This window comes from Lutra lutra, chromosome 2, assembly GCF_902655055.1.
Source record: "Lutra lutra chromosome 2, mLutLut1.2, whole genome shotgun sequence".
Taxonomy (NCBI): Eukaryota; Metazoa; Chordata; class Mammalia; order Carnivora; family Mustelidae; genus Lutra; species Lutra lutra.
This window is the reverse complement of record NC_062279.1, coordinates 83245759-83262698: the sequence shown is the minus strand read 5'-3', so window position 1 is coordinate 83262698 and position 16940 is coordinate 83245759. Positions and strand designations below refer to the sequence as shown.

The following is a 16940-nucleotide window of genomic DNA, read 5'->3' as shown; positions in this document are numbered from 1 at the left end:
AAATTCCCAATATTTGATTGTCATTTCTTTCCTTCTCTTCCTCTACTTGCCATTTGCTCTTCCTCCTCATGCCCCTCCTCCTTCCTCTTCTTCAACAACTAGACTATTGCCGGTTGGCTGTATTGGGCATTTAGTGGGTGGGAAACACTATTCTAAGCCCGTTAGGTAGACTAAATCTGCTAACCAACAGGACTCCAGGTAAGTACTGCTGTTCCTCTATTTCACAGATGAAGAAACGGAAATATTGAGAGGTGAACTGGCCCAGGCTTAGCGCAACCACGTATGGAAATAGCTTAGCTGCTGCTTTTGCGTGCTGTGTGAGAAAACACTATGACTTATGGTGCAGATGAAACCAGATGGGTTTCTCTCCATCTAGGTTTACTTGTTAACCCAAGAAAGTGCCTTTTTATTTTTCCCACTTCATCCAACCTCATTTAAGCCACTTTAAAAATAAATCTCTCAATATGTCTTCCCTTCTGCTGACTTCTTTTATCGAATAATGCACCAAGTGCAAGATGTAATGCTTAGCCCAAATACAGTTCTTGAGTTATAGGTAAAGGTAACACAAACTAGTGCAAGCGATACTATTTGGAAAGAAGGAAAAGCTGTATTCTTTTGGGGTAATCCAAGAGATATTTAACATAGTAGGAAGCAACAGGATATAATAACACAAACTCGGATATAAGATGATAATAGTTCTCTTGGTTGCCATTTGATACATGAGCACTATTGAATATATTCCAATCCAATTTAATTCTGGTTTCATATGATATTTGCTGTCATCTGAAAGTTACTGGGAAAAAACAGCATGTCCAAAATCTTTCATTTTTGAGAAAATTTAAAATTGTTTCTCAGAGCAACCTGTGTTTTTTTTTCACATGTAAACTAAGTATAATTTAAATAACAGGGAATTACACACTTGCTTTGTGTATGCAACAATTTAAACAAAGTTAGTTCTCAGAAGATATATTCTGAAAATCTAGAAAATTTGATTAATGTACTTGGCTGAATTTGGATAATTTAAGCACAAAAGAAACTGTCAAGAAGATAAACCTTAAATATTATTAGAAATGTTCTATATATATATTTGACACATCCTTTACTTTTGCTTTTAAGAAAAAAAGCTAGAAACTTATGGAGAATGAGGTGAGCTAATGTTACCTGAATTATAGAAATCATTTATGTAATCTGAATATTAGCTTACTTCCCCGCTTTTCTTTGCTGGTCACGCTCTGTGGTTTTAAGTAGCTAGTGAAAAACAAAACATAACAAAACAAAAAACAAACACCTCCAAGAGGAGTGAAGGAAGAGTGTAATGTCAGAAGGGTGCCTGTTGAAACTTCCCTCGAAAAATATATATTTTCAAGATGTATCTGAGGATGGTTATTACCATAATCTCTGCACCTTCCAGAGGCTAAACCATTTGATAGCATAAAGCCTGAGCAAATACAAATTTGTCCAGAAGCTAGAAGAACAGTAGTATTGAGAATTGAGACACATTGAGAAAGCCTTTCTAGTAGCTTCATTGACCATTTTGCCTGAAATTAAGTCTTTTGCATCCTACTCCTTTGCACTGTAAATTCTCCTTTCCCCTGAAGATGGAAAAAGATGAATGATTTACAGAAGAAAGGAAAATGGGTCCAGAAAGATTAGGTCATGGAGATCAATTTACCTCCTAAAATCTTGCTGGGAAATTAACTTCTCAAGGAAGCCTCTCATAATCCCTATCTTTAATACTGCATCCTTCCTCTTCTTCCTACATCCCTACTCTCACCCCTTTATCCTCATCTACTTTGTTTTATAGCATTCATCACCTAATGGTAGGTTATAAAATTTGAGTAGATATTCATTGCTCATTGTTTCTACCAGTTAAAATGTAAGCTCTTTGAAGGCAGGGATCTTTATTTCCTTCATTGATAGATTAAAAGTACTTAGTAAAGTGCCTGGGGGCATAATAGTTGCTCGAATATTTGTGGCAAATACCCTTTTTTGGGGGTGATGGGGAGAGAGAAATTAAAGAGCCACCCAAAATTTTGAAAGATTTCTAAGATAAATGTAAATAAGGAATCCTAAGTATTTTAAATAATTCATTAGAATTTAGTGTGACATTTTTCAAAGAAGACGGTTATTTCTTCACATGTACTGCTGTTTAATTTATATTTCAGCCTTCCTCCAGGGAGCATGTTGGGCTGATCATTTCAGGAAGTAAAGCTTAAAAGATAAGGGAGCTTATTTTACTAAAACAAGAGAGAGGAAAGAAGGAATGCATTGACTCATGGTTAGGGGATTTCTAGGGAAACAGCCATTCTTCTATTTTATTCAGAGTGATGGCGTGTTCTATTTGTACCTCATTTATTTACCTATTGTTACAGATTGGTGAGTGTTTCTGAGCAGTTGAGTTTATTATAGAAATTTATGTTACCTGATTTATCCCAATTGGAAGAGAGAGAATACCACAGAGTGAGAATATAAATTTATATATACTTTATTGTATATTTAATTAAAATGTATCTATATTTTATTAGAATGCCCTAAATTAGAGGCTTCAAAATGCTGATCTGTTGACCAGTGCTATTTTGTAATAAAATGTTAGTGGCAAAATGAGAAGAATTAGGCTATCCATATCGCTCAAATCATCAATCCCTAAGAATTAATTACATTTTTATATAGAAATGCAATTATTAACTACAGTTACTCATCACAACATTGTTTATACTTGCAAAAAAAATAAAAGCAATCTAAATAGCTACTGAAATTTCAATGTCTATACAATGCAATTTTATGTGAAGTACAGAAATGTATTTAATAAAATGAGATATCCATCAAGTACTAAGTCAAAAAAGGAGATTTTAAGGCAGTATAATTGTGGTGTGTGTCATACATACAAGTATAGTCAAGTATGAACAACTCAAATATAATAGCAGTGGTTATCGGGATAGTAGAGGGTTCTTTAAAAGGTTTCCCTGCCTGTATTTTATATTTTATATTCATATTTTTATATAATTAGAAATTGGAATGTACAAGATACATAATAGCATTTATCAAAAGGTAAGTCAGTGTTTGTACTGTACCTTCATAATTTGGGGGTATTTCACTGACATCTGGTGTTAAAAAGACTTGAGGTTTGGAAGATGTGTTCTCTTCAATTTAATAGCTGTGTATGTTCAGCAAATGGAAGACTTCCGCATCTTATATACAACTCTTTAATTTTTTGAGTATCTGCACATGGGAAGCACTATGATCATTAGTACTAAACACACACACACACACACACACACACACACACACACATTCACTCCTCAACAGCTTAGAACATACTTTCGCACACTGTATCTCTTACAGCGAGGAAGCAGGGTTATATTATGGCTCTTGTTTTTAAAAAGTTCTATTTGGGCGCCTGGGTGGCTCAGTGGGTTAAGCCGCTGCCTTCGGCTCAGGTCATGATCTCGGAGTCCTGGGATCGAGCCCCGCATCGGGCTCTCTGCTCTCTCGGGGAGCCTGCTTCCTCCTCTCTCTCTGCCTGCTTGTGATCTCTCTGTCAAATTAAAAAAAAAAAAAAAAAAAAAGTATAAAAAGTTCTATTTAAACGTTTTTATAATTTAATATAAATTAAACTATAATTATAAATCCACAACTTATAAATTATAAATACAAATACTAATTAATAGATAATCAATAAATATAATAATAAATATATAATTGGTAAAATACATAATTGATAAATATAATAAAAAATTTAACTATAGCAATTGATACATATATAAATAATAAATATATAAGTATATAATCAATATATAAATAAACATAATTCAAAAACTATTAAAATAAAATAATTATCAATTTAATTTATGATTATAATAAAATACATTTAATAATTATATTATTGAATATTAATAATTATTGATAAATTAATAAACATATCAATTTATATTTATAAATATAAATTAAATTATCATTAATTTATATTTAAAGGTTATATTATGGCTCTTGTTTTTAAAAAGTGGGGGTTTAAAGCTCATGTGCTTTGTGTGAGTTGTCCAAGTTCATTCAGCTGGTAAATTCTGGCCTCTGAAATTCATATCTCTGTGCCTACCAAAATCAGGCTTTTTAAAAAATTTTTTACATGCAATGATATGCACAACTGCAAGCAACTAAATGGTATCCTCTTAAGAACACAGGGTACTTTTTAAGAATATCTCCATCCCCCCTGGACCTAATACATGGCATCATTTGGAATTTTCTCCTTGAGCAGATGCCAGTATTCCAGCTACAGTCAGTAGCTGTGAAACACAGCTTCTGCTACAGAGAGAGAGAGAGAAAGAAAGGGATTGTGGCCTGCAGCATTTCATCAGTAGCTGTTTGAGCTGCTACTATGTTGCAAGTTCACCTGATGATAGTGGCTGATTTGTCTTGCATTCTCCTGGCAGCCCACAGGGATTTAGATGAATTGGATTGAGAGTCAGATTGATTTCCAAGTTGCCCCTGTTTTTGTGAATTTAACATTGGAAAAGATATCTGCCAACTTGTCAGTTCTCTTCTACGGCTGGCAATATTTTGAATAATAGATTTTTCCTTTGGACATTTGTTTGAGAAAAATAATCCAAATCTTATTAAAATAAAAATATTTCTATGATCATCACAACTATTAAAAATACTAAGTATAATTTCCTTTCATGAATACTGTATATATTTTAAGCTACTGTGTTTAATAAGCTAAGGATATGTTAAGAGATGTTATCAGTCTATTTGGCACCTCAAACCTGATATGTTTATAACTTTTTTTTTTTAAACTAGGCTCCATGCTGGGTGTGGAGCCCAATGTGGGGTTTGAACTTAGACCCTGAGATCAAGACCTGATCTGAAATCATGAGTTGGACGCTTACCCAGTCGAGTCACCCAGGCGCCCCTAAACCATAAGCCTGATCTAACCCATCCCTGCTCCAGTCCACTTCTAACAGCCTTTCCCAGTTCAGTCTTTGGTGACAATATCCTTCCAGTTGCTCAGGCTAAAACCTCAGTGTCATCCGTATGTCCTAGCCTCTTCTCACAACCTGTATCCAACCCATCGACAATTCTGAATTCGCCTTCAGAACATACTCAGTTTGGACTACTTCTCCCTCCTTGGGTTGCTTCCACTCTGAATCGAGAGTTACCAACCTGTCTCACCTGAGCATTGGCGGTTGCCTCCTCAGTGGTCTCCTTGCTCTGTCCTAACCCCTTCTGGGGCAGTCTCAGTGCAACAGCAGGATTGATGCCTTTAACCTAGGTCAGTTCCTCTCACTCTCATGTCACAAAGGCCCAAACCATCTGTCACTTTCAAGTAAATGCCATAGTCATTCTAATGTCCTCCCAGGCCCTTTGTTACCACTCTGACCCCTTCCCTTACAGCTACTCTGGCCCCAACCCTGTTCCAGCCACGCTGGCCTCTGCTGCTCCTCCAGTGCCCCGGGCCACTCCTGCCTAGCCCTCTTCCCCACATGGCTCATGGCTCACTTCTAGAGCTTCCTTCAGGCTCTACTCAATTGCCAGTATCCCAGTGAGACCTCTTGGCTTTTGTTCTCAAGCTCCCTACCTGAGTACCTGTCTTTATTTTTCTTCAAACTACTTACCATTATATGTTACTTATTAGTTTTATGCCCAGTCTGTCTCCCCTCCTAGGAAGTGTATGTTGCAAGAGGTCAGGTATTTTTGTTTATTTTGCTAAAGGCTCAATCCCTAATGCCTGGAACTGTGCCTGGCACATATAGGGACTCAACAAATATTTGCTGAGTATTTGTTTAACTAAAAGTTATTTCTTGGTTCTAGTTAATACTTGGCATTGTATTGAGCATTAGAGTACTATATAAATGTTAGTCTTGCTAAACTATGCTTAAATATATCATTTTAATTAGGGGAATTTTAATTGGGAATGTGAAATGATTTCTTCTTAATCATTAGACTTTTAGGCACATAGCATTGATTTAAACAAATTTGCCAGAAATGTCCCATTTTAGGCATAAAACCACTGTTTGTGCAGTTTATACACAATTTATACAGTATTATCTATAATAGCTATTCTTTTATTTCAGCATATAAATTCAATTTATTTATAAACATATAAGTATATAAATAAGTTTATTATTTATTTCAGCATATAAATTAAGCTGTCTCTTGTTTTTGTTTTCTAGAAAAGAGGCACAGTTAGATGAAGAAGGACAATTTCTTGTCAGAATAATATATGATGATTCTAAAACTTATGATTTGGTTGCTGCTGCAAGCAAAGTCCTCAGTAAGTTGAATGTGTCTTTCCTTCTTTGGCTAAGTTACACATAGAAGCCCAAAGGAATACATGAACCGAGATCCTATTATATTGTTAGGTAGGTTGTACACTGCACAATGGTGGAGGGAAGGCTCAGGCTTTCCTGAATCCTAGTTTTCCTTCATAAGCTCTTTAAAGAGTGGAGAAACTCCCTGTAGCCCCTCACAGAAAACCATGTGTTGGGGTGGAAAAAAAAATTATTGACACTTCATGTAATAATAACTTCAGTTATGGTATCAACAACACAGTAATTACAAAAGTGTAGTATGCAGAAAATACTGTCCCTGAATCTCTCTTGTAATCTTGCATTCCATTAACTATTGGTAAAAGAAATAAGAAACTGAGGTCTACATGAAAATTCCTGCAAAGTAGGAAAAGTTTAAAAACAGCTTCATGGAAAAAAAAAAAAAAAGTTGTTCTCAGAGTTATTCTCACGTGTTTAATTTACAATTAGGCTCCTATTTGGGTAGAATAGAAAGAAGTTTTTAGCTTTGCCACTAATAACTAGAAGAGCAAATATCTATTACAGGACACAAGAATTACAAAGAAAGAATGGAAAATTGTTATAATAAAAATATCTTGCCTCATTGGTAATCAAAACTGAAACAAATATGAAATTTTATTCACAGATTTGGTTATTTTTAAAATTAAGCATCTAGTGTATTCAACAGTAGAGTCAAAGAGGAAGTCGCACACATTGTTAATCTGATCGTAAATTAAGACAACATTGTAGAGAATAATTTTGCATCATTAGTCAAGTCTCTTAAAAAAATGTGCAAACCCTTTAGGAATTTTTCCTCAAAGAATCGTTAGATCTATTTGCATTAAGATTGATGTATGTTTTCATTTTGAGATAACTTACATTATCAAAAACTAGAAAAGTCTATATTTTTGACACGAGTGGATTGTTAAATAAATTGTTGTGTTAATGAGATGGCAATTAAAATAGATGTTACAGAAAAAATATAAAGATTTTAGGAAATATTAATGATTGAACATTAAGAAACAAAGCAGGATATTGGGGTATATGTTATATGTAACCAACTTACTAAATATGCATATTTATGTGAAGAAAACCATTTTTCACCAAAATACTGTCATGTGCATTCTTGATGATTTTTTTCTGTGTTTTTTCAGAAAAAATAAGTTAATACATTAAATATAAGTTTTAAAAAGTTCAGAATTTATTGTGATAGCCAAAAAACTGATTGTTTTGCATGTAGATACACATCTGTGCTCTTGACATGTCAATATTTTCTCTTCGCAGATTTCATTGTATTGTTCAGGCCAGAAGTTTTTCTTGTGATCAATGACTACTTGCACAAAAATTGAGGATAGTTTAATTTTTTAATTTTGCACCTGTTTTCATTCTTCCCATTAACAATATTCTAGCTATAATATATTTTATTGTCATTGTTCTCCCAAACCTATAAACAGATCTCAATGCTGGGGAAATCCTCCAAATGTTCGGGAAGATGTTTTTTGTCTTTTGTCAAGAGTCTGGTTATGATACAATCTTGCGTGTCCTGGGATCTAATGTCAGAGAATTTCTACAGGTAAGCAATTTGAAATCCCACAGTTAAAAGCTCTGAGTTAGTGATTCTCAAAACAGAGGCTCTAGAAATACTTTTTACTCTGACAGCTAGATGACGGTGTCTTGCTGCTGAAATGGAATCACAGTGAATCCCATCAAGTAATTGGGTGGTCTTGAATACATTTTAGCATTTTTGTTTCATATTTTTTTCTTGAACTTTTGGTTGCTGACCTTGAATATTCAGGTTGTAAATTAATGTTCTTTGAAAATCTGAACATGGCCTATTGTGATCTGTTTAACCGACCCCTTTTGCATGGTTTATATGTGCTAGTAGTTGTGGTTTTATGTTTTAGATATATAATCTGGTCTTATTTTCTCTTTCAATGTATTCTTGGTTTGTATAGTATAATTAAATACTATGGCAGTGTCCATGATGTTCTCTGTTGGGCTCAAAGTTTAGGAGAAAGCAACATGTCTTTCAGGTGCTTGGCCACCAAAACAAGTTTGCGAAGGATTGCTTCTAGTTACATATTAATTAAGCTACTGTAGCAAAGAGAATAGGAGAGCACTCTCTAAGTCAGTTTCAGGTGAAGTGAAAGAAATAATGTACCCATCTGCGTTAGTCTCCTGTGCTTGTTTAAGTTACCTTAAAAGTTGGTACTAGTAAATTACCCATTAGATGAGATACTATTTTTGGATTGCCTGCCCTATTTTAAGCACAGGCATCTGTAAGCCCCTCTTCTTGAAATCTGCTAAAGTTGAAATTATGTGGTTGTTTGTAAAGGATTATTTCTAAACCAGCAGCTGAAAGCGGCCAGATCTTGCTGGAAAATGATGTCAGTGCAATACTAGCTGAACCGGGGCCCAGTTTTGAGGGAATGTAAACTACTTTCAGTCCAGCTGCATTATTGATTTAACAGCCAAAATAAGAACTGTAGTGTTTAATCAAAATATCTGTTGTTTACATAGTGACATTTTTCTTATAAACTTAAGACAGCATTAAATCAAGATGGAAACTGGTTTGCAGTGCCCTGCCATGGATTTACAGAACTACTGGTGTCAAAAGAAAAAAAAAAAAAAAAAACCCTGCCAATTCCAAGAGAAGTCGCTGCCTGGAGATTTTTAAATTAAGCTTTAACAGGCTGTATTTAAATGAGTTATTTTAAATGGATCAAAGTTTGATATTTAAAGTTTACTGGGATTTTGGATTCTTGAATACATATTCTGTTTTTTAATACTTTGGTTGGCTGTTGTCACTTTATTGGCAGAGTTGCAATTTGCAGTTCCTCTGTCTTAACTTTGACGTTTGTTCTCAGTGGCCACATCTCCATAGCAGAACAGCTATCCAAAGGAGTTTACAAAGATTCGTTTTAACCTCTACTCATTGTGATCATTCCGCTCAATTTGTAAGGGCACAATAGGAGAGGAAGCAGCCTCTTGGTGGGTTTCCCTAGGTTCTAAAGCTGCTCGTCCTGTAAGATAGCTATTAGCCACTAAGTATATGGTTACTAAGTATTTGAAAGGTGATGGACTGTGGGTAAAATACAGAACAGATTTCAAAGGAAGTACAAAAAGGATACAAAATTGCTGGTAAATATTTTATATAAATTCCCTGTTGAGATGATAATATTTTGGATATGCGGAGTTTTATAAAAATATATCATGAACATTAATTTCACCTATTTCTTTTTTTCTTTTTAAACCACGGCCACTAGAAACTTGAACATTACTTAAGTGGCTAATATCTATCTGTGCTTTGCTCTGGTGACTTTTATCACCTTCTGTTTCCACTGGATGGCGTTACTTTAAGTAGCCCTAAGTCCTTTTTCCTCCAAGTCAATATACAACTTTAGTTAATATATCTTTAAATTACATATGATTTTGGGTTTCTTTCACTGTGAGTGTGAATGATGAAGAAACTAGAAAGTTAGAATACTGTGAAGTTTTTGCCAATAGTGGATATTTTTTATCTCTTTTTTCCCCCTGTTTTTCAAATTGCATATCTTACCGACAAATTGAATGAATTAAAATACTTAGGTATTTATCTTATGATTAGGCTATTTACATAGAAATTAAATGAATATTTTTTCTGTATAAGTGATGACAGAATAAAGTAACTGATTTTCATAAATTGTCTTAAGATCCTCATTTCCATATACAAATTTACATTTTATAAATTATATACATTATATAAATTAATAAAATATTCTTTTTCATAGACTTTAATCCTTCACTAAAGAGTAAGATAAACTGGGTCTCATTTTAAAGAGTTTAAAAACCTTTCTTTTTCAACCCCTGATTTTAATAAATCATCAAAGCCTTAAAATCTATTTCCTAAATACTGTATTTTGAGAATTCTATCACTTTTTTTTTTGTTTCCTCTACACTTTTGTGTGAGCTATTATTCTTTAGAAATTGGATGGTTTCCCAGCCTCTCTTCGAGCCTCTTCTAATCTCTTCTCCATTCTATAACTCTACTGTTTTTCCTGAAATGCAAATCTATTTCATTATATCATTTTCTTGCTCAAATCCTTCAATGATTCCCAATTATTCACTAGAAAAGGTAGAAAGTAATTAAAATGATTGAAACTACTTACATCCCCTATCCATCCTTCCTCTTCCTCTCCTGCAGCCTGGCGAAACAGAACTTCTTTTGGAATCTTTGTTTTTATTTTGTTCTTCCCTTTGTCTGGAACACTGTTACTGATACTTTCACCTAAGTAAATCCTGTTTATCCCATTGGTCAAATTACTTCTTCCAGGAGGACACCACTGCCCTCCAATCGCTGCCCTTTCTGAGTCAGGGTAATTGGCACTTCCCGCATTTTCACAGTACACATATTTCCCCAGCCGTCGTATTTCTCACACTCTATTATCATTTCCTGTTTCTTGGGCTGGAATGTAAACTTCATGGAGCCAGAGACCATGTATAATCTCCTAATGATGGTATCTCCACAGATACAATCTGTATCTGGGAATGAATAAATACCATTTTTGAAGATTGAGGAATGAAGATTTGCGGTTTGTATAAAAAGAAGAAGAAAGTACATCAACAGCTCAAGATTAATTCTTTTACTAGAGATGACAACTTATTTTTATTTTATTATTATTATTCTGTTAATGAGACTATGCATCTTTTTAAGAAATTATAGTTTGAAATGTATAATGATAGACACACAGTAGACCAATTTCCACCTCATGTGGACGTGGCAAATTGCTATTTATTAATTAATTTATAAGTTACATTATTTTATCTAGAAACTTTTATTTTTTATTTATTTTTTTTAAGATTTTATTTATCTATTTGACAGACAGAGATCACAAGTAGGCAGAGAGGCAGGCAGAGAGAGAGGAGGAAGCAGGCTCCCCGCCGAGCAGAGAGCCCTATGCAGGGCTCCATCCCAGGACCCTGGGATCATGACCTGAGCTGAAGGCAGAGGATTTAACCCACTGAGCCATCCAGGCACCCCTATCTAGAAACTTTTTAAATCATCATTCTAATATCTCCACTTGGAGTTCCCAGGCAACAATAAAATAGTTACTGGAATTACAACGTGGAGAACTATTTGACTATGCTTTTAGGCTGGACAGCTGTGACCACTCATCATGATTCCAAGGAGGAATTCCTTGGAAGTTGTCTTTCCTCAGCTTCTCAGTTGGATACATTATTAAGAATGGTTCTTAGGGCATGCTGGTGGCTCAGTAGGTTAAGCATCCGACTCTTGATTTTGGCTCAGGTCATGATCTCACCGTCCTGAGATCAAGCCCTGTGTCAGCTTTGCCCTGGATGTAGGGACTGCTTAAGATTCTCTCTTTCCCTCTCCCTCTGTCCCTTCCCACTCCTTCTCTCTTGCTCTCTTAAAAAAAAGTAGATAAACCTTCAAATTTATTATTATCCTTTAGTTGTTTTAGCAAATGGAAATATGATTTATCAAAGAGATAAAGAAAAACAGGACATTCTGATTTTTAAATTTTGTACATTTTACTTGGATATATTGTCTTACAGATAAGACCATGTTTCAGCAAGAATTTTTCTTCTATTCTGCCATTTTCTTAATTGTAAATAGGAATAAAATGTGCAGTTTCATGCTGCTATTTTTTTTTTTTTTAGATTTTATTTATTTATTTGACAGAGATCACAGGTAGGCAGAGAGGCAGGCAGAGAGAGAGGGAGAAGCAGGCTCCCTGCTGAGCAGAGAGCCTGATGTGGGGCTCCATCCCAGTACCCTGGGATCATGACCTGAGCTGAAGGCAGAGGCTTAACCCACTGAGCCACCCAGGTGCCCCTCATGCTGCTATTGTAGTAGATTTCTATTTGAAGGTTCTAGTATATTGAATAAAATAGTGCAAAAACTATGTAGGGTTTGAAACCTTCATTTAAAAAAATAAAGGGGCGCCTATGTGGCTCAGTGGGGTAAACCTCTGCCTCTGGCTCAGGTCATGATCTCAGAGTCCTGGGATCGAGCCCCACATCAGTCTGTCTGCTCAGTGGGGAGCCTACTTCCCCTTCTCCTGCCTCTGCATACTTGTGCTTTCTCTCTCTGTCAAATAAATAAATAAAATCTTTAAAAAAAAATAAGAAAAAAAAAGAGAGAGAAAGGAATGTTCGATTTGACAGTATTTCCACCTTAATCCACACTCATCTTACTTCCAGTGTCCTATTTGCATTATTGCTGATTGAGTTTTCCAAAAATCACTGCATTAATATGTCCCATTTCACATGTTCCCCTGAAATATGATTTTGCCCCTCCCATCACAAAGCAGAATTTGCTTTCCCTTGAATCTTGGTTGACTTTAGTGATTATTTGACCAATAGAACATGGCAGAAGTAACATTTTGATACTACCTAGGCTTGTTCATAAGAAGTCTTAAAGGTTCCACCTGAGTATCTTGGAATAGTTACTCTTGGGATGCTCACTCCAGGAACCCAGTGTCTCGAAGTGAGAAGCTCAAGCCACATGCAGAGGTCACGTGTGGGCTCTCACACAGCGGTGCTTGCTGAACTCCCAGCAAAGGGCTGACAACTACCACCAGCCCTTTGGGTGACCTGTCCTGGGGAAACAGCCTGGTAGAACATTATGATGACACCATCCCCAGCTTCATGTACAGCAACGCAAGAATTTCCCGAGTCCAGAAAATTCACAGACTCACTAGGGATAATAATATCTTACTGTTTTAAGCCAATAAGTTTGGGGTGCTTTGACACACAGTAATGCATAATTGGCACAGCAGCCTGAGTATTGTTCTCTTCTTCATTTTTTATGTCTGTGTTAGTATGAACTTGTACACTTATACACACATGTACGGATGAGTCAAGAGTTTTGAGCCACCATGTCTGATCAGATTAGAATGATATACAGCCTCAGGGAATGAAACCCAAGTCAATCCCGCAGGACCACCCATTCATTCTCACTGGTGTTATATTACTGTTACATTGTATATTCTTTACATCCCAATATTTTTACAGAGGTAAAATGAAATTCAAATGAGCATGGAAAGCTGCCAGGTTGCCTCATGAAAACTAGATGAGCCCTGAGCAATCTTAGAGATTAGTAAGGATTTAAATTATGAGTCTGCTTTATACGCATCGGAATCTCAGTTGAATAGCAAGCAAATACTCTGTTACCATTTGCTGGAAACGCTGGTTCCTTGCACTAATTTTGGTGTGGCGGCAGCTTCACTCATTCATTCCTGATGTTCCTCTACCAGCACCTCTGTGCAGCCTGTAGTGAAATTTCCTTCAAATTCAGGTTGACTCAAGGTTTTGGCTTTTAACACATGACGGTGATTTAGCCAGCCCACCAGGAGCATTCTGGGATTGATGGCGGATCTAAAATTCTTAAACGTTTGTGTGAAGTGTTATTTTGGGAAATATGAGGATTTTCCCGAACAGCTGTGAAATTCTAATACTTCCCTAAATGATTTATAATATTTCTTGGGCAAAAATGCACTATTCATTTTATTTTTAACTTTTGAATTTCAAAAGGACCTGTTTCTCTCAACATCCAAAATGGCAGTTTCTATAACCTGCAGTTTTAAAATGGACAAGTGTGGACTTATGAAGGAAGATGAGTATTTTAGAATTGTAAGACTGTTTTTTCTCTTGGAATAACGGACATATATTTTCACAGTTTTATAAAATATTGCCGATTGCAGTGTGTCAATGGGATATTTTTTCAAACATGAATTTAAAAGCAATATAATAAGTAAAATATTTTACACAGGTAATTCTATGACTATTTGCCTTTTTTTCTTTAATTAACGTATTTTTCTTGAGAGGATGGTAATGATAATTATATGTAGTTTTAACAGTATTACCAGTGAAATAATTTTAGTGATTCTGATACAGTTTCTTTTTAAATAGAGCCTTGCATTATTTCTTCTTAAAAAGATTCTCTGTATCTTTTCAGTTGGAAGGCTATTTCCCATGGTAGTTCCAAGAGGAAAAGGCAGGAGGAGTGTCATGAAAGCTTCTTTCTTGTTCTGATCTTCCGCTACTTACTTCTAACTTCTTACTTGTTCTGATCTCTTGCTATTCACACCCCAACCTTGGTGCTTCCTGTTACATGGGTTGGGTTTTCCATCTTTATTTAGGTCCTGTTTGTTTCATTTTTGATGTTCAAATTCTAAAATGACTTATTTCTTATGAAACTTGACAAGATATGTTTCGAATATCATGCTGTTTATACAAATGTTGGTGTTCGTCGTCTTTTTCCACAAGTATAAGAAGTAAAAAGATAAGAAATGCTTCATCTCATCTTCCCTCCTTAAAAAAGAGAGGTTGGAGGGGCGCCTGTGTGGCTCAGTGGGTTAAGGCCTCTGCCTTCAGCTCAGGTCATGATCCCAGGGTCCTGGGATCCAGCCCCAAATCTGGCTCTCTGCTCTGCAGGGAGCTTGCTTCCCCCTCATTCTCTCTGCCTGCCTCTCTGCCTACTTGTGATCTCTGTCAAATAAATAAATAAAATCTTAAAAAAACAACAACAACAACAAAAAGAGAGGTTGGAAATGACTAGTTTTTAAGGATTTTTTCCCATTCAAAATCTCGGTTATGTTCTCCAGTAACACAGGCAACTCCCTTCTCCTTGTTCACTAGGATAAGGCTACTTGGCAACTGAAAAATCTCTCTTAAAACGTTCAAGATGAGGACTTACTCCACCCACTTAACATGTGGATCATTTAGAGATTTTTCATTAGATGCAGAGGAAGCAGGGAAATGAGGTAGTTGATTCCTGGAAACTCTGTCTCTGTAATTATGTATGAACTTATTTTTACTGTGCATATTACAGAGACAACTTTCATTTATTTCGAACCATTCCAAGATCTTTGAAAATATGGAACTTCAAAGTATTTCTCAAAGGAATAATAAATTCTCATTTGTTTCCTAAATCTGTGGATTGTGCTAAATCCAGAACCCCAGCACAGTTTCCCAGGATGCCAGCACTCATTTTTCTTCTGTAACTAATAAATGCTAGGTCACAAGATGAATTGGACTTATGGATTAGCAGAATTCCTGAGGAGAAAAAGTATATTTGTTTTGCTTATAGAAAATGCAGTAAAACGATACCAGAACATAAGAGGCGACATGAAAATCTGACTACCCTTTTTGGCATCTTGAGAGAAAATAGATAAATGGACCTGCTCTCTTATCCCTTTCTTGTTCTCTGACTTTATAAAGCTCAGAAGAATGAAATCAGAGCAGACTTAAGCTTTGCTTTATTGTTTGCTGGGAATCTACTGTGCTGAAATACATGTGTTTACTTTTTTTTTTTTAATGTCTCTTTTATGTACATATACTTCTTTGTAACTGGTCATTCAGGTCTTTTTTTGTATACCTATTCCCATGGTATATTTAGAAATAAGACAGAATACCAATTTTAAAATGAAATTCTTGTTCTCCAGAATACATTGTTACCGTCATGTAGATGAAGAATTAACTGTATAGAGATCATATTATAAGAAGTGGACAGAGTTGTCCCTTGGCTTTTTTGAGAATCTTTTTTGCGGACTTTCTGGTTGCTGCAAACACGTGCAACCTAACTATGAAGAAGGCTCATTTTTAGCAACAGAAATGTACTCAAATGAAATCAACTTAATTTTTAATCATGAAGTCCATTTTTAATAGTAGACAAGCTGTGGTCATCGCTTGAATTTTGAAAGAATAAAACCAAGTAAGGAAAGCTGTAACTAAAGAAATCCCGAGAGAATTTTGTATGTTAGATACTATCTAAAGAAAATCAATCTTAGATTAAGAAGTGTTAAATCTTTTAGGCTCCAGGAAAGCACTTTACTTGTCCGTTTAATTAATAGCGAATTCAATAAAGAGGTTTACGTAAAGCTCTGGAGAGTTGGTTACTGCAAAAACTTAAAAGATGTGCCTTCTGACCTGGTGCGTTTTGTATTCCACTGCTTTAAAGTGATAAATATAAGCGATATTTAATTATCAATTTTAATGCCTTAGTATTATCAGTATTTTTATTTAAATTAAAATGGGTCCACATTTAAGGGGCAGTGTTTACCTTTGTGTGACTTGTGTGACTCGTGGAAAGTGGTCTTGGGAGATCCTGGCCAATCTCTGGCCTTCATGGGCATCAGCAGTGCTGCTAATGTAAATGGTGCCAGTTGTTACTGTCTCATGCCATCTGTGTAGTTGCATATAGAAATGTGCTAATGATACAATATGACATGAGAGGAAAATATGTGAGTATGGAAGTGAGGTTGGCATATTGATTTATGATATATTTGAACATTTTGCAGAGGAAAAATGTAAAGAAATTAAGATACATATATCAAGTTCTCATTAGACTCCTTTTTTCTTTGAAATCAGCCACAGCATAGTACTCAGGCCTGACTACATTAGGACGTTTCCTAAATGCAGCAATAAGCTCAGTTTTTACTTTGTGAGAAATGGAAATAAGTATCACACTTTGTTGGTGATATTTCTTCTCACCAGATTTTCTCTCACATTTTCCTGCAATACTGGTAGTGGTAGAAGGGATCTGGAAGAGTTACAAAGGAACAGTCTTCACTTCTTCCCTTTCCAGGGAAGAATTTTCATGAGGAAAACTTACAGGAAGAACTAACTTCCTATGACTCAACCACGTAAAATAGT

General features: G+C 35.4%; 1 protein-coding gene across 2 annotated transcripts in view; it reads left to right on the top strand.

Moving 5' to 3' along the window:
- GUCY1B1 (guanylate cyclase 1 soluble subunit beta 1) overlaps positions 1 to 16940 on the top strand; it is a 47724-nt gene that overhangs the window by 11664 nt on the left and 19120 nt on the right. For both annotated transcript variants that reach the window (XM_047717822.1, XM_047717823.1), the window contains exons 3-4: positions 6168 to 6268; positions 7736 to 7854. In XM_047717822.1, coding sequence (XP_047573778.1) covers positions 6168 to 6268; positions 7736 to 7854 — 220 coding nt within the window. The remainder of the gene's footprint in view (positions 1 to 6167; positions 6269 to 7735; positions 7855 to 16940) is intronic.